Below are 26,512 nucleotides of genomic sequence, written 5' to 3' on the forward strand. Positions count from 1 at the left end.
AACCACCAGGACTCTTCCTAGAGTGGGCCGCCCAGCCAAACTGAGCGACCGGGCAAGAAGAGCCTTAGTTAGGGAGGTGATCAAGACTTTGTAAACAAAAAAAAAGAAAAAAAAAAATGAAAGGGAGCATGTAAAAAATAAATAAAATAAAAAAGAATTAAATAAGAAAAAAAAAGGAAAGGGAGCATGTAAAAAAATAAATAAAATAAAATAAATTAAATAAGAAAGAAAAAAAAAGGAAAGGGAGCATGTAAAAAATAAATAAAATAAAAAAGAATTAAATAAGAAAAAAAAAATGAAAGGGAGCATGTAAAAAAATAAATAAAATAAAAAAGAATTAAATAAGAAAAAAAAAATGAAAGGGAGCATGTAAAAAATAAATAAAAAAAAAATTAAATAAGAAAAAAAAAATGAAAGGGAGCATGTAAAAAATAAATAAAATAAAAAAGAATTAAATAAGAAAAAAAAAATGAAAGGGAGCATGTAAAAAATAAATAAAATAAAAAAGAATTAAATAAGAAAAAAAAAAAAAGAAAGGGAGCATGTAAAAAAATAAATAAAATAAAATAAATTAAATAAGAAAAAAAAATGAAAGGGAGCATGTAAAAAATAAATAGAATAAAAAAAAAAAATTAAATAAGAAAAAAAAAAAAAAGGAAAGGGAGCATGTAAAAAATAAATAAATATAAAAAAAAAAATTAAATAAGAAAAAAAATGAAAGGGAGCATGTAAAAAAAAAAAAAAAATTAAAGTGCCCCCATCCCTACGTGCTCGCGTGCAGAAACAAAAGTCCCGCACACATATGTAAACTGTGTTCGCACCACACATGTGAGGTATGTTAGAGTGAGAGAAATAATTCTACCGCTAGACCTCCTCTGTAACTCTAAACAGGTAACCTGTAGAGGCATTTAAAACGTTGCCTATGGAGATTTTTAAGTACTGACGTTTTTCGCCATTCCACGAGCGTGCACAATTTTAAATTGTAACATGTTAGGTATGTATTGGGTTGAGCGACGTGCTGACGTCACCGCGCAGCGGCGCCCATAAACAGTATGGCTGCGGGCCGACAGTGCAACTGCTCATGCGCCATTTCTGAAGCCTGCCGGGCTCGGGAAAGCTCATACCTGCTCGGGAGATGCGCAGTGATGTTATGGCGCCACCTGGCACCATTTTTGAAAGTGAAGCATTGTCAAATCAGCAGGTAAGACCAGCAGGTAAGTCCAAACCCGGACCACTCCACAGCCACTGACCTCCCCCTGCACCATGTCCGCAGCCTCTGACCATCCCCTGTACCATGTCCGCAGCCTCTGACCATCCCCTGTACCATGTCCGCAGTCTCTGACCATCCCCTGTACCATGTCCGCAGCCTCTGACCATCCCCTGTACCATGTCCGCAGTCTCTGACCATCCCCTGTACCATGTCCGCAGTCTCTGACCATCCCCTGTACCATGTCCGCAGTCTCTGACCATCCCCTGTACCATGTCCGCAGTCTCTGACCATCCCCTGTACCATGTCCGCAGCCTCTGACCAGACCACCGCCTGCACCATGTCCGCAGCCTCTTACCACCCCCTGCACCATGTCCGCAGCCTCTGACCACCCCCTGCACCATGTCCGCAGCCTCTGACCACCCCCTGCACCATGTCTTTAGCTTCTGACCACCCTCTGTACCATGTCCGCAGCCTCTGACCAGACCACCGCCTGCACCATGTCTGCAGCCTCTGACTACCCCCTGCACCATGTCCGCAGCCTCCGACCACCCCCTGCACCATGCCCGCAGCCTCCGACCACCCCCTGCACCATGTCCGCAGCCTCCGACCACCCCCTGCACCATGTCCGCAGCCTCTGACCACCCCCTGCACCATGTCCGCAGCCTCTGACCACCCCCTGCACCATGTCCGCAGCCTCTGACTACCCCCTGCACCATGTCCGCAGCCTCTAACCAGACCACCCCCTGCACCATGTCCGCAGCCTCTGACCACCCCCTGCACCATGTCCGCAGCCTCTGACCACCCCCTGCGCCATGTCCGCAGCCTCCGACCACCCCCTGCACCATGTCCGCAGCCTCTGACTACCCCCTGCACCATGTCCGCAGCCTCTAACCAGACCACCCCCTGCACCATGTCCGCAGCCTCTGACTACCCCCTGCACCATGTCCGCAGCCTCTGACTACCCCCTGCACCATGTCCGCAGCCTCTAACCAGACCACCCCCTGCACCATGTCCACAGCCTCCGACCACCCCCTGCACCATGTCCGCAGCCTCTGACCACCCCCTGCACCATGTCCGCAGCCTCTAACCAGACCACCCCCTGCACCATGTCCGCAGCCTCCGACCACCCCCTGCACCATGTCCACAGCCTCTGACCACCCCCTGCACCATGTCTGCAGCCTCTGACTACCCCCTGCACCATGTCCATGTCCGCAGCCTCTGACCACCCCCTGCACCATGTCCGCAGCCTCTGACTACCCCCTGCACCATGTCCGCAGCCTCTGACTACCCCCTGCACCATGTCCTCAGCCTCTAACCAGACCACCCCCTGCACCATGTCCGCAGCCTCTGACCACCCCCTGCACCATGTCCGCAGCCTCTGACCACCCCCTGCACCATGTCCGCAGCCTCTGACTACCCCCTGCACCATGTCCGCAGCCTCTAACCAGACCACCCCCTGCACCATGTCCGCAGCCTCTGACCACCCCCTGCACCATGTCCGCAGCCTCTGACCACCCCCTGCACCATGTCCGCAGCCTCTAACCACCCCCTGCACCATGTCCGCAGCCTCTGACCACCCCCTGCACCATGTCCGCAGCCTCTGACCACCCCCTGCACCATGTCCGCAGCCTCTGACCACCCCCTGCACCATGTCCGCAGCCTCTAACCACCCCCTGCACCATGTCCGCAGCCTCTGACCATCCCCTGCACCATACTGATTTAAACTTATAAACAAAAAGTGTCAGAAAAGGCGTGGTCAGCAACTGATTATACGCACTGGAACGCACGAAAAAAATGCACGGAGACCGTGCAGGCAGAAATGCCTCTGGATTGTAAAGTTGTGGGGTGATCCGGCCCTGAATGAAGGAGATCCTGGTGTGGGAAGTGTTTGTACATCCCTGCCGGCTGCTGCACATATCCATCCATCCATGGGGCTCGGAGGTGCTGCACACTGAACTGTCACTGACAGCTCCTGGTCACTGCCTGTGATTGGATGGGCTCCCGGTGTTGCCCCTCCTGGAGGTGGTGGGAAGGGGGTTAAACAAACCTGTGAATGTAGATGTAGAAGTTCTCTGCTTCTTCCTGTCCCTCCGTGACAACTGCACCCCTTAGTTGTTAGTGTCACAGAGACAGGAAGTGATGGGAAATCTCTCCAATGGGGACACAAACAACTTCCTGTCTACATCCTTCCATACAGAAGAAAGTAAGAAGCTGTCATTATAAATATTCGTATAGATTCTGTTGGTGAGATCCAATAATCAGTGAAGTGTGTGGAAAGGAGCCGCGTTGTGTTCTACGCACATTCGTCTCCCATTATTTTATATTATCCATGGCAACCTCCTCCTGCCCCCCCCTTTATTATGTACTATCATCACACAGACAGGAAGTGAGGAAAAACATCCCCAGTGGGGGAACAGACAGGAAGTGAGGAAAAACATCCCCAGTGGGAAGAACAGACAGGAAGTGAGGAAAAAAAAAATCTCACCAGTGGGGGATAAAAGACAGGAAGGGAGGAAACATTTCCCCAGTGGGGGCACAGACAGGAAGTGGGGAAAAACATCCCCACTGGGGCCACAGAAAGGTAGTGAGGAAAAATCTCTCCGTGGGGGTACAGACCGGAAGTGAGGAAAAATCTCCCTAGTGGGGAGCACAGACAGGAACTGAGGAAAGACATCCCCAGTGAACAGGGGGGACAGACAGGAAGTGAAGAAAAACATCCCCAGTGGGGGCACAGACAGGAAGTGAGGAAAAACATCCCCAGTGGGGGCACAGACAGGAAGTGAGGAAAATTCTCCCTAGTGGGGAGAACAGTCAGGAAGTGAGCAAAAATCTCCCCAGTGGCACAGACAGGAAGTGAGGAAAAATATCTCCATGGGGGGGGGGCACAGACAGGAAGTGAGGAAAAACATCCCTGGGGGGGGGGGAACAGACAGGAAGTGAGGAAACATTTACCTAGTGGGGGCACAGAAAGGTAGTGAGGAAAAATCTCTCCATGGGGGCACAGAAAGGTATTGAGGAAATCTCCCTAGTGGGGGTCTCAGACAGGAAGTGAGGAAAAATCTCCCTAGTGGGGGTCTCAGACAGGAAGGAAGGAAAAATCTCTGCAATGGGGAGTCAGAAAAAAATTTGCAGTGTGTGGAAGGGTTAGGATCTCTGGCAATGTTTTTATTATTCTCTGTGTCTTCATGTTACTGTGACAACTGCACCCCTTACTTTTGTAGTGGCATCACAGAGACAGGAAGTGAGGAAAAATCTCCCCAGTGGGGACACACAAGGAGTGGGAAACAATATCCCCAATTGGGGACACAGAGAGGAACACAAGTACATATTAGTAGAGTTGGGGGGGTGGAAGTTCTTGCAGTTTTTTTTTTGTCTTCCTGTTGCTGTGATAACTGCACCCCTTACTTGTGTAGTAAAATGACAGAGACAGGAAGTGATGGGAAATCTCCCCAATGGGGACATGAACACAAGTACATATTAGTAGAGTTGAGGGGGGGGGGGGGGTTCTTGCAGTATTCTTGTATTGCTCTCTGTGTCTTCCTGTTGCTGTGGTAACTGCACCCCTTACTTGTGTAGTAGAATGACAGAGACAGGAAGTGATGGGAATTCTCCCCAATGGGGACACAGACATGAACACAAGTACATATCAGTAGAGTTGAGGGGGGGGGGGGGTTCTTGCAGTATTCTTGTATTGCTCTCTGTGTCTTCCTGTTGCTGTGGTAACTGCACCCCTTACTTGTGTAGTAAGAGACAGGAAGTGATGGGAAATCTCCCCCAGTGTTGGTATGATTGGTGTAGCTGTGGGCTGTGTGTGATGAGACTGGGAGGGAGGTGGATGGAATAGCAGAGTCAGGCCCATTGTGAGAAGGGAAGGAGGGAGGGGAGGCGTTCTCTGCAGATCAGGCTGGAAGGAAGGAGCAGAGCAGACAGTGAATGGCGGGGGAGGGAGGGACGTGTGACAGTGTCAGGTAACCAGGGGCAACCACACAAGCACACCGCCAGTGGGCAGCACACACAGATCTGCCATCACCCCGCCAGCCGGCCGATCCTTCCCTCCATTGTCAGCCTGGGATCGGAGCACAAAGGAGGGGATCTCCGGACCGTACACACCGGGGAAGTGGAGGAGGGAGGCGGCGGACATTCATGAATTAATCATCGCCGATCAGGATGGGCAAATCCAACAGCAAGCTCAAGCCGGAGGTGGTGGAGGAGCTGACCAGGAAGACTTACTGTGAGTGCCATGCTGGGGGGACTACAAGTGTCAGCATGCTGGAGGGGGGGGGGGACTACAAGTGTCAGCATGCTGGAGGGGGGGGGGGACTACAAGTGTCAGCATGCTGGAGGGGGGGGGGACTACAAGTGTCAGCATGCTGGAGGGGGGGGGGGGACTACAAGTGTCAGCATGCTGGAGGGGGGGGGACTACAAGTGTCAGCATGCTGGAGGGGGGGGGGGGGGACTACACGTGTCTGTATATGCTGGGGGGGGGGGGGTCTATAGGACTGACTGAGCTGGGTGTGTACAGAAGAAGGGATCACACAGGTGGACTACAAGTGTCAGCATGCTGGGGGGACTACAAGTGTCAGATTGCTGGGGGGGGGACTACAAGTGTCAGCATGCTGGGTGGACTACAAGTGTCAGGTTGCTGGGGGGGACTACAAGTGTCAGCATGCTGGGGGGGGACTACAAGTGTCAGCATGCTGGGGGGGGGGGACTACAAGTGTCAACATGCTGGGGGGGGGGACTACAAGTGTCAGCATGCTGGGGGGGGACTACAAGTGTCAACATGCTGGGGGGACTACAAGTGTCAGATTGCTGGGGGGGGACTACAAGTGTCAGATTGCTGGGGGGGGGACTACAAGTGTCAGATTGCTGGGGGGGACTACAAGTGTCAGCATGCTGGAGGGGGGGGGGGGGGACTACAAGTGTCAGCATGCTGGAGGGGGGGGGGACTACAAGTGTCAGCATGCTGGAGGGGGGGGGGGGACTACACGTGTCTGTATATGCTGGGGGGGGGGGGGGTCTATAGGACTGACTGAGCTGGGTGTGTACAGAAGAAGGGATCACACAGGTGGACTACAAGTGTCAGCATGCTGGGGGGACTACAAGTGTCAGATTGCTGGGGGGGGGACTACAAGTGTCAGCATGCTGGGTGGACTACAAGTGTCAGGTTGCTGGGGGGGGACTACAAGTGTCAGCATGCTGGGGGGGGACTACAAGTGTCAGCATGCTGGGGGGGGGGGGGACTACAAGTGTCAACATGCTGGGGGGGGGGACTACAAGTGTCAGCATGCTGGGGGGGGACTACAAGTGTCAACATGCTGGGGGGACTACAAGTGTCAGATTGCTGGGGGGGGACTACAAGTGTCAGATTGCTGGGGGGGGGACTACAAGTGTCAGATTGCTGGGGGGGACTACAAGTGTCAGCATGCTGGAGGGGGGGGGGGACTACAAGTGTCAGCATGCTGGAGGGGGGGGGGACTACAAGTGTCAGCATGCTGGAGGGGGGGGACGACTACACGTGTCTGTATATGCTGGGGGGGGTCTATAGGACTGACTGAGCTGGGTGTGTACAGAAGAAGGGATCACACAGGTGGACTACAAGTGTCAGCATGCTGGGGGGACTACAAGTGTCAGATTGCTGGGGGGGGGACTACAAGTGTCAGCATGCTGGGTGGACTACAAGTGTCAGGTTGCTGGGGGGGGACTACAAGTGTCAGCATGCTGGGGGGGGACTACAAGTGTCAGCATGCTGGGGGGGGGGGGACTACAAGTGTCAACATGCTGGGGGGGGGGACTACAAGTGTCAGCATGCTGGGGGGGGACTACAAGTGTCAACATGCTGGGGGGACTACAAGTGTCAGATTGCTGGGGGGGGACTACAAGTGTCAGATTGCTGGGGGGGGGACTACAAGTGTCAGATTGCTGGGGGGGACTACAAGTGTCAGCATGCTGGGGGGGGAGGACTACAAGTGTCAACATGCTGGGGGGACTACAAGTGTCAGATTGCTGGGGGGGGGACTACAAGTGTCAACATGCTGGGGGACTACAAGTGTCAGATTGCTGGGGGGGGGACTACAAGTGTCAACATGCTGGGGGGACTACAAGTGTCAGATTGCTGGGGGGGGGACTACAAGTGTCAACATGCTGGGGGACTACAAGTGTCAGATTGCTGGGGGGGGGAGGACTACAAGTGTCAGATTGCTGGGGGGGGGACTACAAGTGTCAGCATGCTGGGGGGGGGACTACAAGTGTCAACATGCTGGGGGGGGGACTACAAGTGTCAGCATGCTGGGGGGGGGGGACTACAAGTGTCAGCATGCTGGGGGGGGGACTACAAGTGTCAACATGCTGGGGGGGGGGACTACAAGTGTCAGCATGCTGGGGGGGGGGACTACAAGTGTCAACATGCTGGGTGGACTACAAGTGTCAGGTTGCTGGGGGGGGACTACAAGTGTCAGCATGCTGGGGGGGGGACTACAAGTGTCAACATGCTGGGGGGACTACAAGTGTCAGATTGCTGGGGGGGGGGACTACAAGTGTCAGATTGCTGGGGGGGACTACAAGTGTCAGCATGCTGGGGGGGGGACTACAAGTGTCAACATGCTGGGGGGACTACAAGTGTCAGCATGCTGGGGGGGGGGGGGGACTACAAGTGTCAACATGCTGGGGGACTACAAGTGTCAGATTGCTGGGGGGGGGCTACAAGTGTCAGATTGCTGGGGGGGGGGGGGACTACAAGTGTCAGATTGCTGGGGGGGGGACTACAAGTGTCAGATTGCTGGGGGGGGGGGACTACAAGTGTCAACATGCTGGGGGGACTACAAGTGTCAGATTGCTGGGGGGGGGGACTACAAGTGTCAGCATGCTGGGGGGACTACAAGTGTAAGATTGCTGGGGGGGGGACTACAAGTGTCAGCATGCTGGGGGGGACTACAAGTGTCAACATGCTGGGGGGACTACAAGTGTCAGATTGCTGGGGGGGGGGACTACAAGTGTCAACATGCTGGGGGGACTACAAGTGTCAGATTGCTGGGGGGGGATTACAAGTGTCAGATTGCTGGGGGGGGGGGACTACAAGTGTCAGCATGCTGGGGAGGGGGACTACAAGTGTCAGCATGCTGGGGGGACTACAGGTGTCAGATTGCTGGGGGGGGGGGCCTACAGGTGTCAGCATGCTGGGGGGACTACAAGTGTCATTTTACTGGGGGGGGGGGTCTATAGGACTGACTGAGCTGGGTGTGTGTACAGGAGGGGGATCACACAGGTGGACTACAAGTGTCAGCATACGGGGGGGGGGGGGCTACAAGTGTCAGCATACTGGGGGGGGGCTACAAGTGTCAGCCTCCTGGGGGGGGGGGGCTACAAGTGTCAGCATACTGGGGGGGGGGCTACAAGTGTCAGTATGCTGGGGGGGGGACTACTACAAATGTCTGTATATGCTGGGGGGGTCTATAGGACTGACTAAGCTGGGTGTGTGTACAGAAGGGGGGATCACACAGGTGGACTACAAGTGTCAGCATGCTGTGCTGGGTCCTCCTGTATGGAGGGATCCCTGTGTCCCCTACACCCAGATCCCAGCATCCTCACCATCTGCTTGTATAGTGCTCTCCTGTCTGCTTCCTACACTCTACAGGTAGACAGGAGGAGAGGGATCTGCAGCCCTGATCTGTATACCATCATCACATCCGTATACCATCATTACATCTATATACTTTACCATCATCACATCTATATACCGTACCATCATGACATCTGTATACCATCATGACATCTGTATACCATCATCACATCTATATACCATCATCACATCTATATACTGTACCATCATCACATCTATATACTGTACCATCATCACATCTGTATACCATACCATCATCACATCTGTATACCATCATCACATCTATATACCATCATCACATCTATATACTGTACCATCATCACATCTGTATACCATACCATCATCCCATCTGTATACCATTATCACATATACCATCATCACATCTACATACCATACCATCATCACATCTATATACCATTATCACATCTGTATACCATCATTACATATACCATCATCACATCTGTATACCATCATTACATATACCATCATCACATCTGTATACTGTACCATCATCACATCTATATACCGTACCATCATCACATCTGTATACTGTACCATCATCACATCTGTATACTGTACCATCATCACATCTGTATACTGTACCATCATCACATCTGTATACTGTACCATCATCACATCTGTATACTGTACCATCATCACATCTGTATACTGTACCATCATCACATCTGTATACTGTACCATCATCACATCTGTATACTGTACCATCATCACATCTGTATACTGTACCATCATCACATCTGTATACTGTACCATCATCACATCTGTATACTGTACCATCATCACATCTGTATACCATTATCACATATACCATCATCATATCCATATACCATCATCACATACCATTATCACATCTGTATACCGTCATCACATCCGTATACCATCGTCTCATCCATATATCATCACATCCGTATACCATCGTCTCATCCGTATATCATCACATCCGTATACCATCGTCTCATCCGTATATCATCACATCCGTATACCATCGTCTCATCCGTATATCATCACATCCGTATACCATCGTCTCATCCGTATATCATCACATCCGTATACCATCGTCTCATCCGTATATCATCACATCCGTATACCATCGTCTCATCCGTATATCATCACATCCGTATACTATCATCATACACATTACTGAGTTTGATGGGACCTCAGGGGCCCCCACTGTGACATTCACATTGATGAGACCCCGGCTGTCAGGATGACATTCGCGGGGGGGGGGGGGGGGGGTTCTGAAAGGGGGGGTTCTGAAAAATGGGTGTAGGGACCATCAGGGACAATTCCTGACACACAATAATTTTGGGACATCATTCACAAACCTGGAACACTGACCCCCAAAATGTACCCCTCTCTGACACTGAACTCTATATGTAACCCCTATACCTGGTCCCTAGGATTAGGTGTAACCCCTATATCTGACCCCCATGATTGGGTTTAACCCCTATACCTGGTCCCTAGGATTAGGCTTAACCCCCAGGTATAGGTGTGACCCCTAGAATTAGCTATAACCCCTATACATGGTCCCTAGGATTGGGTGTAACCCCTATACCTGACCCCTAGATTGGGTGTATCCCCTATACCCGACCCCTCATAAGATGTAACCCCTAAACCCGACCCCTCGGATAAGGTGTAACCCCTATACCCGACCCCTGTGATAAGGTGTAACCCTTATACCTGACCCCTAGGAAAAGTTTAACACCTATACCTGACCCCTGTAATAAGGTGTGACACCTATACCCGACCCCTAGGATAAGTTGTAACCCCTATACCTGACCCCTAGGATACGTTGTAACCCCTATACCTGACCCCTAGGATACGTTGTAACCCCTATACCTGACCCCTAGGATACGTTGTAACCCCTATACCTGACCCCTAGGATACGTTGTAACCCCTACAACTGACCCCTAGGATATGGTGTAACCCCTATACCTGACCCCAAGGATACGGTGTAACCCCCTATACCTGACCCCTAGGATTAGGTGGACCCCTATATCTGACCCCTAGGATTAGGTGTAACCCCTATATCTGACCCCTAGGATACGTTGTAACCCCTATACCTGACCCCTTGGATACGGTGTAACCCCCTATACCTGCCTCCTAGGATTAGGTGGACCCCTATACCTGACCCCTGTGATTAGGTGTAACCCCTATACCTGACCCCTGTGATTAGGTGTAACCCCTATACCTGACCCCTGCGATTAGGTGTAACCCCTATACCTGACCCCTGTGATTGGGTGTAACCCTTATACCTGACCATTAACTTTTAAATGTAAACTTTATATCTGAACCCAGCCACTAATCTCTAATCAGCACTCCATAATCTCATCTCTCCCCTTAATGTCTGAATGTGACTCCTACACCTAACCCCAACACTGACCTCTGAACTTGGCTCTTATACCTGACCCCTATGATTGGGTGTAACCCCTATACCTGCCCCCCCCCCCCCCAGCCAATAACTTTTAAATGTAAACCTTATGTTTGAACCTGGCCACAAACCTCATTGGAACCCCCATATGTAACCTCTTCCCCTAGTGTCTGAATATAACTCCTACACCTAACTCCTACCACTGACCTCTGAACTTGGCTCTTATATCTGACCCTTATGATTAGCTGTAACCCCTATACCTGATCACTATAATTAGCTGTAACCCCTGGGATTAAATGTAACCCCTATGCCTGACCCCCCTCCCCACCCTTAATTTTTTAAAGATATTCCTTCGTTCTGATCCCGGCCACCAACTTCTGATTAGAACCCCCATATCTCTCCTTTACTCCTAATGTCTGAATGTGCCCCCCTACACCTAACCTCTACCACTGACCTCTAAACTTAGCTCCTATATCTGACCCCTACCATTGACCTCTGAACTTAGCTCCTATATCTGACCCCTACCACTGACCTCCAAACTCGGCTCCTTTATCTGACCCTCTACCATTGACCTCTGGACTTAGCTCCTATATCTGACCCCTACCACTGACCTCTGAATTTAGCTCCTATATCTCACCCCTACCACTGACCTCCGAACTTGGCTCCTATATCTGACCCCTACCACTGACCACTGAACTTAGCTTCTATATCTGACCCCTACCACTGAACTCTGAATGCGATCCTTATGTCTAACCCCCTAACACTATCCCCGAAATCTAACCCCAACACATCTCTACACATCCCTCCTACACTTAACCCCCACCACTGACCTTTGAACTTGGCTTTTATACTTGACCTCTATGATTAGGTGTAACCCCTATACCTTACCCCAACCATTAACTTTTAAATGTAAACCTTATGTTTGAACCTGGTCACTAACCTCATTGGAACCCCCATATGTTCACTATCCCCCTAGTGTCTGAATATAACTCCTACACCTAACTCCTACCACTGACCTCTGAACTTGGCTTTTATACCTGACCCCTATGATTAGGTGTAACCCCTGGGAATAAATGTAACCCCTATCCCCTCCCCCCCGACCCTTCATTTTTTAAAGATATTCCTTACATCTGATCCCGGCCACTAACTTCTGATTAGAACCCCATATCTCTCCTTTACCCCTAATGTCTGAATGTGCCCCCCTACACCTAACCTCTACCACTGACCTCTAAACTTAGCTCCTATATCTGACCCCTACCATTGACCTCTGAACTTAGCTCCTATATCTGACGCCTACCACTGAACTCTGAATGTGATCCCTATGTCTAACCCCCTAACACTATCCTCAGAATCTAACCCTAACACACCTCTACACATCCCTCCTACACCCAACCCCTACAACTAATCCTTACCTCCTGTACTGAATTGTATAGTAACTATTGTCTTCCCTCATATTGTAAAGCGCTGCGCAGACTGTTGGCGCTATATAAATCCTGTATAATGCTCTGAATGTGATTCCTATACCTGACTGCTACCACTATCCTCTGAATGTGATCCCTATACCTGACCGCTACCCCTAACCTCTGAATGTGATCCCTATACCTGACCCTTAGCACTATCCTCTGAATGTGATTCCTATACCTGACTGCTACCACTATCCTCTGAATGTGATCCCTATACCTGACCACTACCACTAACCTCTATATGTGATCCCTATACCTGACCGCTACCACTAACCTCTATATGTGATCCCTATACCTGACCGCTACCACTAACCTCTGAATGTGATCCCTATACCTGACCACTACCACTAACCTCTATATGTGATCCCTATACCTGACCGCTACCACTAACCTCTGAATGTGATTCCTATACCTGACCACTACCACTAACCTAACCTCTATATGTGATCCCTATACCTGACCACTACCACTAACCTCTATATGTGATCCCTATACCTGACCACTACCACTAACCTCTATATGTGATCCCTATACCTGACCGCTACCACTAACCTCTGAATGTGATCCCTATACCTGACCGCTACCACTAACCTCTGAATGTGATCCCTATACCTGACCCTTACCACTAACCTCTGAATGTGATCCCTATACCTGACCGCTACCACTAACCTCTGAATGTGATCCCTATACCTGACCCTTACCACTAACCTCTGAATGTGATCCCTATACCTGACCGCTACCACTAACCTCTGAATGTGATCCCTATACCAACCTGACCCTTACCACTAACCTCTGAATGTGATCCCTATACCTGACCGCTACCACTAACCTCTGAATGTGATCCCTATACCTGACCCTTACCACTAACCTCTGAATGTGATCCCTATACCTGACCGCTACCACTAACCTCTGAATGTGATCCCTATACCTGACCCTTACCACTAACCTCTGAATGTGATCCCTATACCTGACCGCTACCACTAACCTCTGAATGTGATCCCTATACCTGACCGCTACCACTAACCTCTGAATGTGATCCCTATACCAACCTGACCCTTACCACTAACCTCTGAATGTGATCCCTATACCTGACCGCTACCACTAACCTCTGAATGTGATCCCTATACCTGACCGCTACCACTAACCTCTGAATGTGATCCCTATACCTGACCGCTACCACTAACCTCTGAATGTGATCCCTATACCTGACCCTTACCACTAACCTCTGAATGTGATCCCTATACCTGACCGCTACCACTAACCTCTGAATGTGATCCCTATACCTGACCCCTATCCAACATGAACCTCTTTCTCCCTGTCATACACCGCCTCTATCACTGAACGTACCCCAACCTCTGACAATAGGGTCTATGGGCCAGGTCCCTCCACACGCAGGCCAGTTCGTTTTTTTCTGCATAAAAAACGCATGGACAGTAGGCTACATGGATTCCAATGGCAAAGTTCACACCATTGCAGTGCGTTTCAATACAGCCAACAAAAGTAGAGCAGTAGAGCATTACAAAAATAAAAAATAAAACTTTGGGTGGGAAAAAAAAAACCAAGAGGCTCATAAATGCACTAAAAATTCATAAAAACCACATTGGAATGCATAAAAAAACGCACATGCAGAAACGCATCTGGAACTCATCTGGATTGTGTTTCTACGTCTAAACTCAGCAGTATCCCCGGCACTAACCATACCATGGCTGGGGGGTTGGTTTGTACTATGGGACCAGGACTTGGGGGGGGGGGGGGGAATGATCCAGAAGAAAAGCTGGAGTGGTAATGACTTTAGGACCAAGCATATGGTCGCTGTGGACTATAGATAGATTGTAAGCTTTGTTGATCACCCACTGAGCATGCGTTGTATATGTATGGTGTATAGTGTGTGCGATTTACTGCTGTACTTACTGCCATTATCTGCTGGGAAGATGCTGCAGTCTGTGCTGTGTATACAGGGCTCATACAGAAGGCAGCTTGGGTCAGATGCTCTCTGGTTACCAGGAGCATTGTAGATGTTTGATGTCATTTAGAGACTGCAGAGTCGCTTGCTGACACAGAGTGAGATAAGAAGTCCAGCAAGGCAGAAAGGAAGTACAGCCTGCATATGTAGTGAGCATACAGTATATGGCTGTATACATGTACAAAGCGTAGACTCTGACATAGAGACCAAGAGTATCCCAGACTCTGCACAGAGACCAAGAGTATCCCAGACTCTGCACAGAGACCAAGAGTATCCCAGACTCTGCACAGAGACCAAGAGTATCCCAGACTCTGCACAGAGACCAAGAGTATCCCAGACTCTGCACAGAGACCAAGAGTATCCCAGACTCTGCACAGAGACCAAGAGTATCCCAGACTCTGCACAGAGACCAAGAGTATCCCAGACTCTGCACAGAGACCAAGAGTATCCCAGACTCTGCACAGAGACCAAGAGTATCCCAGACTCTGCACAGAGACCAAGAGTATCCCAGACTCTGCACAGAGACCAAGAGTATCCCAGACTCTGCACAGAGACCAAGAGTATCCCAGACTCTGCACAGAGACCAAGAGTATCCCAGACTCTGCACAGAGACCAAGAGTATCCCAGACTCTGCACAGAGACCAAGAGTATCCCAGACTCTGCACAGAGACCAAGAGTATCCCAGACTCTGCACAGAGACCAAGAGTATCCCAGACTCTGCACAGAGACCAAGAGTATCCCAGACTCTGCACAGAGACCAAGAGTATCCCAGACTCTGCACAGAGACCAAGAGTATCCCAGACTCTGCACAGAGACCAAGAGTATCCCAGACTCTGCAAAGAAACCAAGAGTATCCCAGACTCTGCACAGAGACCAAGAGTATCCCAGACTCTGCACAGAGACCAAGAGTATCCCAGACTCTGCACAGAGACCAAGAGTATCCCAGACTCTGCACAGAGACCAAGAGTATCCCAGACTCTGCACAGAGACCAAGAGTATCCCAGACTCTGCACAGAGACCAAGAGTATCCCAGACTCTGCACAGAGACCAAGAGTATCCCAGACTCTGCACAGAGACAAGGCCTTTCATACATTCACAGTCTTCCTTATAAAATACTTTCCAGAACTCTGATCTCTTCTATACGTCACACCCTTTTACTTTCTCTTTAACTTTTTGGTTTGCTTATGGTGCAGCTTACTGAACTCTGAAAATGCACCTCTTGCTTTTTTGCGCTACACCCTATTGCACCCTGTGCTTTGTATATGCTGAAGCTTATCGCACCCCGTGCTTTGTAAAAGCTACTCCTTATTGTACCTTGTGCTTTATTTATGCTGCAGCTTATTGTACCTTGTGCTTTATTTATGCTGCAGCTTATTGTACCTTGTGCTTTGTAAATGCTGCAGCTTATTGTACACTGTGCTTTGTATATGCTGCACCTTATTGCACCCTGTACTTTGTATATGCTGCAGGTTATTGTTCCTTGTGCTTTGTATATGCTGCAGCTTATTGCACACTGTGCTTTGTAAATGCTGCTGCTTATTGTACCCTGTGCTTTGTATATGCTACATCTTATTGCACACTGCTTTATATATGCTGCAGCTTATTGCACCCCTTGTTATATATATATGCTGCAGCTTATTGCACTCCTTTTGTATATGCTGCAGCTTATTGCACCCCTTGTTATATATATATATATATATATATATATATATATATATGCTGCAGCTTTTTTCACCTCTTGTTATATATTTGCTGCATCTTATTGCACCCCGTGCTTTATTTATATATATATATATATATATATATATATATATATATATATATATGCTGCAGCTTATTGCACCCCTTGTTATATATGCTGCAGCTTATTGCATCCCGTGCTTTATATATGCTGCACATTATATAACATTATTGCTCCATTTGCTTTGGGTACATGGATGCTTATTGCATTTCTTGCTTTGTATGTGCTGTAGCTCATTGTACTCCTTACTGAGTATATGTTGAAGATTATTGCACCCCATGATCTACATACAGTGAATCTGATTGCACCCCTCCCTTTGTATGTGATAGCACTTGTAGTCCCCCTCAGCTGGTAGATGGTGCAGATCTTGCAGCGTTTTCTTCTGCTCCTTATTGCACTCTGTACTGAGCACTTTCATGAGCTGTTGCTGGCAGAGTATGTACATTTCTCCTGGCTGGCCGGGACATGCGGCAGAGCCGAGCTTCCTGGTCTCATGCTGCACCCGATGGCACTTCATGCTGGCACATGCTTTGTCTCTTCCTGGGCACATCCATCAATGCCTTGCATTGGTGAGCCCCCTCTTCTGCAGCTCATTCTGCTGCATCCTGGGCACAGAGTGCTATTTCATAGATAGAGCGCAGCAAGACACGAGAACGTATACACTTCCCAAAGCGAGCCGCCCCCTTTCCAGGGAGCGCACACGGATGCCTGGCTGTGCAGCTGTCCTGTATTCAGCATGTATGAGGCCTGGTGTGTGAGGGGGACTGATACCGTGCAAGTCTGCACACAGGAAAATGTATGGAGTCTGTGTACAGTATATACAGTATCTCACAAAAGTGAGTACACCCCTCACATTTTTGTAAATAAATATTCTATCTTTTCATGTGACAACACTGAAGAAATGACACTTTGCTACAATGTAAAAGTAGTTAGTGTACAGCTTGTATAACAGTGTAAATTTGCTGTCCCCTCAAAATAACTCAACACACAGCCATTAATGTCTAAACCGCTGGCAACAAAAGTGAGTACACCCCTAAGTGACATTGTCCAAGTTGGGCCCAGTTAGCCATTTTCCCTCCCCGGTGTCATGTGACTCGTTTAGTGTTACAAGGTCTCAGGTGTGAATGGGGAGCAGGTGTGTTACATTTGGGGTTATCGCTCTCACTCTCTCATACTGGTCACTGGAAGTTCAACATGGCACCTCATGGCAAAGAACTCTCTGAGGATCTGAAAAAAAGAATTGTTGCTCTACATAAAGATGGCCTAGGCTATAAGAAGATTGCCAAGACCCTGAAACTGAGCTGCAGCACGGTGGCCAAGACCATACAGGGGTTTAACAAGACAGGTTCCACTCAGAACAGGCCTCACCATGGTCGACCAAAGAAGTTGAGTGCACGTGCCCAGCATCATATCCAGAGGTTGTCTTTGGGAAATAGACCTATGAGTGCTGCCAGCATTGCTGCAGAGGTTGAAGGGGTGGGGGGTCAGCCTGTCAGTGCTCAGACCATACGCCGCACACTGCATCAAATTGGTCTGCATGGCTGTCGTCCCAGAAGGAAGCCTCTTCTAAAGATGATGCACAAAAAAGCCGGCAAACAGTTTGCTGAAGACAAGCAGACTAAGGACATAGATTACTGGAACCATCTCCTGTGGTCTGATGAGACCAAGATAAAATTATTTGGTTCAGATGGTGTCAGGCGTGTGTGGCGGCAACCAGGTGAGGAGTACAAAGACAAGTGTGTCTTGCCTACAGTCAGGCATGGTGGTGGGAGTGTCATGGTCTGGGGCTGCACGAGTGCTGCCGGCACTGGGGAGCTACAGTTCATTGAGGGAACCAAGAATGCCAACATGTACTGTGACATACTGAAGCAGAGCATGATCCACTCCCTTTAGGGACTGGGCTGCAGGGCAGTATTCCAACATGATAACGACCCCAAGACGACCACTGCCTTGCTAAAGAAGCTGAGGGTAAAGGTGATGGACTGGCCAAGCATGTCTCCAGACCTAAACCCTATTGGGCATCTGTGGGGCATCCTCAAATGGAAGGTGGAGGAGCGCAAGGTCTCTAACATCCACCAGCTCCGTGATGTCGTCATGGAAGAGGACTCCAGTGGCAACCTGTGAAGCTCTGGTGAACTCCATGCCCAAGAGGGTTAATGCAGTTTTTTTTTTTTTCAAAATTGTGTTTATATTTTTTGTTTATAGCGCAAAAAAATAAAAACCGCATAGGTGATCAAATACCACCAAAGCAAAGCTTTATTTGTGGGGGAAAAAAAAGGACACACTTTTTTTTCCAGTACAGTGTGGCATGACTGCGCACTTGTCAGTTAAAACAACCAAATATATGCAGTGGAATACATATTGGCCTAAATTGATGAAAAAAATTTGATTTTTAAACATTTTTTATTGGCTGTGTTTTATAGCACAAACTAAAAAATGTTTTTTTTTATTTTTTCAAAATTGTGTTTTTTTTGTTGTTGTTTATAGCACAAAAAAGTAAAACCACAGAGGTGATCAAATACCACCAAAAGAAAGCTCTATTTGTGGGAAAGGACATCAATTTTATTTGGGTACAGCGTTTTCAGTTAAAGCAACCAAAAATATGTAGCGGAATACATATTGACCCAAATCAATGAAAAAATTTGATTTTACATTTTTTTTATTGGCTGTTTTATAACTGAAAGTAAAAAAATATTGTTTTTTTTTTTAAATTGTGTTTTTTTTTTGTTTATAACGATATCATTTGTTTTTTATATATATATATATATATATATATATATATATATTTTTATTGGCTGTGTTTTATATTAGAAAAATATAAAAAAAAAATTTTTGTCTATAGCGCAAAAAAGTAAAACCGCAGAGGTGATCAAATACCACTAAAAGAAAGCTCTATTTGTGGGGAAAAAAAGTACATAAACTTTATTTGGTTACAGCTTCACATGACCCGCACAATTGTCAGTTAAAACAACCAAAAATATGTAGCGGAATACATATTGGCCCAAATCAATGAAAAAATTTGATTTTACATTTTTTTATTGGCTGTGTTTTATAACAAAGTAAAAAAATATTGTTTTTTTTTTTTTTTTTTTAAATTGTGTTTTCTTTTTGTTTATAACGATATCATTTGTCTTTATATATATATATATATTTTTTTTTTTTTTAAATTGTGTTTTTGTTTATAACGATATGTTTTTTACATATTTTTTTTATTGGCTGTGTTTTATATTAGAAAAATATAACAAATATATATATATTTTTTTGTCTATAGCGCAAAAAATTAAAACCTCAGAGGTGATCAAATACCACTAAAAGAAATCTCTATTTGTGGGGGAAAAAAAGGACATCAATTGTATTTAGGTACAGTGTTGCACAACTGCACAATTGTCCGTTAAATCGACGTAGTGCAGTATCGCAAAAAATGACCTCGTCAATAAGGGGGGGGGGGTAAAACCTTCGGGAGCTGAAGTGGTTAAAGTGCTTGCATTGAAATACAGACCGCAAGCAGGAACTGAATATATAAATCTGTGTATTCGCTACAATGATGTTCTCTGTACAAGAAAAATCCCTTTAAGCGAAATTGGTGAAAATCCGCGCTCAGCGGGATGGAGATTGCCAGGCAAACATTTAGAATTTTTCTTCTGTTCTGCCGTCTGCCCATTACACTAAATAACGTCACTGTGTTTTGCGGTAATGATAGGGCGCTATGAAACAAAGGGGTTGCCATGGGAACCAGCACCACGCCTGAGCATTAAACGGCAAAATCAAAAAAAAAAAAATAATTTCAGTTTTGCTTCACATTACAGAACGCGTTGTGCTGCGTGCAAGAGGAAATCCGAGATGCTCTTTTTTACCAGCAAAGTGGCAGATAAGAGAATAGCTTGCATTCCATGTCACTGACCCCCCCCCATGTCTCTGCTCCTGGGGGGGGGGGGGGGTTAATGCTTTAATTAGGCAGGATTATATTTTGGGGCATTGATGATATGTGGCATCTGCTGCCCATTGTTGGGAAGATGCGTATAGGCGGCAGTGCAATAGATCCCCTCCTTCAGATACATGTGCGTTCACGAGTGCGTGGGCATTGGGGGGGGGGGGGGCTGGGATCTCCTCAAATGTCTCATTTTATTCCCTGGAAGAGGAAGACCATTGGGAAGAGAAACTATCTACAGTACATCCGGAAAGTATTCACTTTTCCCACATTCTGTTATGTTACAGCCTTATTCCAAAATGGATTTCATTCATTAATTTTCCTCAAAATTCTACAAACAACCCCCCATAATGAAAACTTGAAGGAAGTTTGTTTGAAATCTTTGCAAATATATTTTAAAAATTAAAAAAAAAAAAAAATCCCATGTACAGTATCTCACATACATTTTTGTAAAATAAAATATTTTTGTAAAATATTTTATCTATTTATTATTTTTGTAAAATATTTTATCTATTATTATTTTTGTAAAATATTTTATCTATTATTATTTTTGTAAAATATTTTATCTATTATTATTTTTGTAAAATATTTTATTTATTATTTTTGTAAAATATTTTATTTATTATTATTTTTGTAAAATATTTTATTTATTATTATTTTTGTAAAATATTTTATTTATTATTATTTTTGTAAAATATTTTATTTATTTATTATTTTTGTAAAATATTTTATTTATTTTTTTAATTATTTATTATTATTTTATTATTTATTATTTTATTTTATCTTTTCATGTAAAAACAGGGAGGTGCAGCGCTAAATGGCGGAGATAAAATTAATCACAAAAGTCTTTAAGAAATTGGGCTAGTCATGCAAGTAATAGCCACCACCTCTGAGTAAGAGTCAGGAGTCCAGATGATCAGGCCAACAAGTGTCACCACCACCGATTAGCACCAAACGCACTGTCTCTTACCATCAGGCTATAACAACTGTGCAAAGCATGTAAGCCGACTGCAGGCTCATCCAAGGATCCAGATGTTCTATAGACCTCGCTTGGGCTGGACCAGGTACATGAGTTTCTCATAGATGGAAAGGGTTATTATATGGCCCCAAGGAAAATAGAAACACTCATAGTGCAGTAATGCTGATCACAAAATTAATTTATTGAGCATAAAAGAATTGCACTTACAATGTCTCAGAATGGCTTGAGCGTGTGTGTACTCTGTTTCAAACCATAAAGATGGCCGACATGTCCTCTGGCGCGATGACGTCACACGTCCCAGTACCCGCCCAACGTGGTGTATCTTGTTTATGTTTGTTCTGACATATGTGCAGTAGCTGAAATTTTAATATTAATCTTAATATTAATTTATATGTCCTATTTGAATATGTTGGAGTGAACCAATTGATGTAAGCGCAGCTTTTCTCTGTTTTCGAATTGATATCTTTTCATGTGACAACACTGAAGAGTGTCAATATTTTGTGTGGTCACCATTATTTTCCAGCACTGCCTTAACCCTCTTGGGCATGGAGTTCACCAGAGCTTCACAGGTTGCCACTGGAGTCCTCTTCTACTCCTCCATGATGACATCACGGAGCTGGTGGATGTTAGAGACCTTGCGCTCCTCCACCTTCCGTTTGAGGATCCCCCACAGATGCTCAATAGGGTTTAGGTCTGGAGACACGCTTGGCCAGTCCATCACCTTTACCCTCAGTTTCTTTAGAAAGGCAGTGGTAGTCTTGGAGATGTGTTTGGGGTCGTTATGTTGGAATACTGCCCTGCGGCCCAGTCTCTGAAGGGAGGGAATCATGCTCTGCTTCAGTATGTCACAGTACATGTTGACATTCATGGTTTCCCTCAATGAGCTGTAGCTCCCCAGTGCCGGCAGCACTCATGCAGCCCCAGACCATGACACTCCCACCACCATGCTTGACTGTAGGTAACACACACTTGTCTTTGTACTCCTCATCTGGTTGCCGCCACACACGCTTGTCACCATCTGAACCAAATAAGTTTATCTTGGTCTCATCAGATCACAGGACATGGTTCCAGTAATCCATGTCCTTAGTCTGCTTGTCTTCAGCAAACTGTTTGCAGGCTTTCTTGTGCATCATCTTTAGAAGAGGCTTCCTTCTGGGACAACAGCCATGCAGACCAATTTGATGCAGTGTGCGGCGTATGGTCTGAGCACTGACAGTCTGACCCCCCACCCCTTCAACCTCTGCAGCAATGCTGGCAGCACTCATAGGTCTATTTCCCAAAGACAACCTTTGGATATGATGCTGAGCATGTGCACTCAACTTTTTTGGTTGACCATGGTGAGGCCTGTTCTGAGTGGAACCTGTCCTGGTAAATTGCTGTATGGTCTTGGCCACGGTGCTGCAGCTCAGTTTCAGGGTCTTGGCAATCTTCTAGCCTAGGCCATCTTTATGTAGAGCAACAATTCTTTTTTTCAGATCCTCAGAGAGTTCTTTGCCATGAGGTGCCATGTTGAACTTCCAGTGACCAGTATGAGGAAGTGAGAGCGATAACACCAAATGTAACACACCTGCTCCCCATTCACACCTGAGACCTTGTAACACTAACGAGTCACATGACACCGGGGAGGGGAAATGGCTAATTGGGGCCAATTTGGACATTTTCACTTAGGGGTGTACTCACTTTTGTTGCCAGCGGCTTAGACATTAATGGCTGTGTGTTGAGTTATTTTGAGGGGACAGCAAATTTACACTGTTATACAAGCTGTACACTCACTACTTTACATTGTAGCAAAGTGTCATTTCTTCAGTGTTGTCACATGAAAAGATAGAATAAAATATTTACAAAAATGTGAGGGGTGTACTCACTTTTGTGAGATGCTGTACACTCACCGGCCACTTTATTAGGTACACCTGTTCAATTTCCTGGTAATACAAATTGCTAATCAGCCAATCACATGGCAGCAACTCAATGCATTTAGGCATCTAGACGTGGTGAAGACGACTTGCTGAAGTTAGATAGAATAAAAAATTTACAAGAATGTGAGGGGTGTACTCACTTTTGTGAGATACTGTGTACGCAGTGTTAGAAAAACTGTCCTTCCACACACTCATGCAGGCCGGGGTATCTTTTCCCTTGCTGTTGACCATTGTTGGGGCTTGTATGCACAAAGGCGTGTGTGTGTGTGTGGTGTGAAGGTCAGTGTGACCCGTAGGTGTGGACGGGGTGTGTGACGGCGGGAGGTCGAGATGGAACACACATCGCTATCAAAGCTGTTAGATGCTGAGCTGGAAATTGGCCGCTCTGCCATTGCCAGGAAATGAGGTGAAAGTGTTAATTGGTTCGGTTTATTCTCCTCGTTTGAATACATCCTGCCTAATCGCATCCGAGTTGTTCTTTAAAGGAGAACTCTCCATTATAAGCCCATTAAAAGTTTTTTTTTTTTCTTTTTTACCGATCTGTTTAATTGCCAGCAATAATGGGCATCTTATCCACATGATTGAAGGAAGTGACTTTACCCTTTATTATACAGTGGATATAAAAAGTCTACACACCCCTGTACCACTTACCGCAAATCGCCATAGCTATACGTCAGCTGCATCGGGGTGATGCCTTCCGGTATCCTGGGGTGATCCCGGTACCATTTTTTGGGGCGGCGGTCGGCTTTCAGGCGGTAACGACCAATGCGACTCGGGAGCCGCTTGATCATTACCCCAGTGAGCTGGAGGGGACGCGCGCCCCCCCCCCCTCCCACGGCTCTGCCCGGGTCTCCCGTCCCACCTGGAGAACCAAACAACCAGCTGGCGCGTCCGCCGTCTGGTTGGAGTCCCGATCAAAGCCGGATGCGGCTTCAATTGGGTCTCCGATGACGTAACCCGGAGGCGGCGTCCATGACGTCACATCCGGGTTACTCGGCTGTAACGACCAATGCGACTCAGGAGCCACTCTATCGTTACCCCAGCGAGCTCTGGGGAGGTACAAGAGCTTCTTTTGGGCGTCATGCGTCCTGTGATTCTGTTTGCGCGATGTTACCGCAATTCGGCATGCCCACATGTGAACGTAGCCCTTAAATAATTCGGTTGCATAAGTGCGCACACCCTTAACCACTTGCCAACCGCCCCACGCAGATTTACTGCTGCAGGGCAGCTCGGCTGCCCATAAGCACGTAGATCTATGTGATTATGTCCACGCGGTCTCCGCGCCGCTGGAGCCGCGCTCCCGCTGTGTCTAATAACAGTCAGACAGTGGGAGGAGCGGGCTCCATTGTCGCCGGCCTCCCGCGATCTTTGGGGAAACTGACAGGAGAGCCGCCTGCCTATGTAAACAAAGCAGGTGGCACTCCTGTCAGACAGGCACAGTGAGATCGTGTGTCTCAGCTAAGCCTGTCACAGAGTCCTCCCACTCCACTGTTAGCAAGCACAATTTAGGAGCACAATTAACCCCTTGATCACCCCCAGTATTAACCCCTTCCTTGCCAGTGTCATTTATACAGTAACAGTGCATATTATTTAGCACTGATTACTGTATTGGTGTCACTGGTCCCCCCAAAAAGGGTCACTTAGTGTCAGATTTGTCTGCTGCAATGTCACAAGTTAGCCTGTCATTTTGTTTGTATGCCCTTACCTCCTAGCTGCATGCTTCAATCTTGCTTCCTTTCACATGCGGTGTTTGTCTTCTCTGTTCTCCTATGGGCGTCGTCTGCTCCACCCTGGGTTATATCCTTTTCCTGTCTATTACTTCCTAGGTCACCTCCCTGTTTGCTTCCCTATATATACACATGCTCAGTGCACTGCTCCTTGCTTGAGCAACGTCACTGTTCTCTTGCGCCCAGCTGGCTACCCCTAGGCCAGTGATGGCAAACCTTGGTACCCTGGGTTGGTTTGGAACTACATGTCCCATGATGCTCATGCACTCTGTGGTGTGGCTGAGCATCATGGGAAATGTAGTTCCAAAACATTTGGGGTGCCAAGGTTCACCATCAATGCACTTGGCTATTCTAGCTGATTTCCTGTGTACCGACCCGGCTTTGTTCCTCCGTCTGTGTTCCTTTGCTGCCTGTCCTGACCTCAGCTTGTCTCTTGGATATCCTTAACCACTTTAGCCCCGGAAGGTTTGGCTGCTCAAAGACCAGGCCCTATTTTGCGATTCGGCACTGCGTGAATTTAAGGGACAATTGCCTGGTTGTGCGACGCTGTACCCAAACGAAATTGGTGGTATTTGATCACCTGTGCGATGTTTTTTTTTTTTTTTTTTGCGCTATAAAGAAAAAAAGAGTGACAATTTTGAAAAAATACTATTTTTCAAATTCTTTTTTTTTTATATGAAATTCTCAAAAAAAAATGTAAAAATCTAATTTTTTTTAACATTTTAGGCCAATTTGTTTTCTGCTACATATTTTTGGTAAAAAAAAAAACGAAATAAGCGTATTTTGATTGGTTTGCGCAAAAGTTATTGCGTTTACTAACTACGGGAAAGATTTGTGTCATTTATATTGTTTTTTTGTTTTTTTACTAGTAATGGCGGCGATCTGCGATTTTTTTTTTTTTTTTTTTTTTGTGGGACTGCAAAATTGCGGTGGACAGATCGGACCCCTGACTGACACTTTTGATGCTTTTAGGGGTACCAGTGACATTACTACAGTAATCAGTGCTATAAATATGCACTGTTATTGTCAAAATGGCACTGCAGGGAAAGGGTTAACTTTATTGGTGATAAAAAGGTATATATATATTGCTAAATATAAAGTTGCACTCAACCAAATTCCACTAAATAAATAATATGTTGAATAAAGGATATAAAGTGCATAAGTGAATAAATAAATAAATAAAATTGCAAATAAGGTGCAAAAAGATATATATAAGTATATAAATATGTGACTTATGCTGAATATGTGATCCACAATAAAGGTATATAATATAGAGATAAAATTTGCAATCAAATTATATCAAAATATATCATATACCTTTTTATATCTATATTATCTCTATATTATATAATTTGATTGCAAATTTTATCTCTATATTATATACCTTTATTGTGGATCACATATTCAGCATAAGTCACATATTTATATACTTATATATATCTTTTTGCACCTTATTTGCAATTTTATTTATTTATTCACTTATGCACTTTATATCCTTTATTCAACATATTATTTATTTAGTGGAATTTGGTTGAGCGCAACTTTATATTTAGCAATATATATATATATATATA

At 46.5% G+C, this 26,512-nt stretch overlaps 1 protein-coding gene across 1 annotated transcript in view; it reads left to right on the forward strand.

Moving 5' to 3' along the window:
• The first annotated feature begins 5,146 nt into the window (after positions 1-5,146).
• The window catches only part of NCS1 (neuronal calcium sensor 1), a 167,579-nt gene continuing 146,213 nt past the window's right edge, over positions 5,147-26,512 (forward strand). Inside the window, exon 1 of the mRNA XM_082263105.1 lies at positions 5,147-5,441. Within this exon, the coding sequence (XP_082119231.1) occupies positions 5,378-5,441 (64 nt within the window). The 5' untranslated portion in view covers positions 5,147-5,377. The remainder of the gene's footprint in view (positions 5,442-26,512) is intronic.

The sequence above is a fragment of the Pelophylax lessonae genome (assembly GCF_965119305.1).
Source record: "Pelophylax lessonae genome assembly, chromosome: 7".
Classification (NCBI taxonomy): Eukaryota; Metazoa; Chordata; class Amphibia; order Anura; family Ranidae; genus Pelophylax; species Pelophylax lessonae.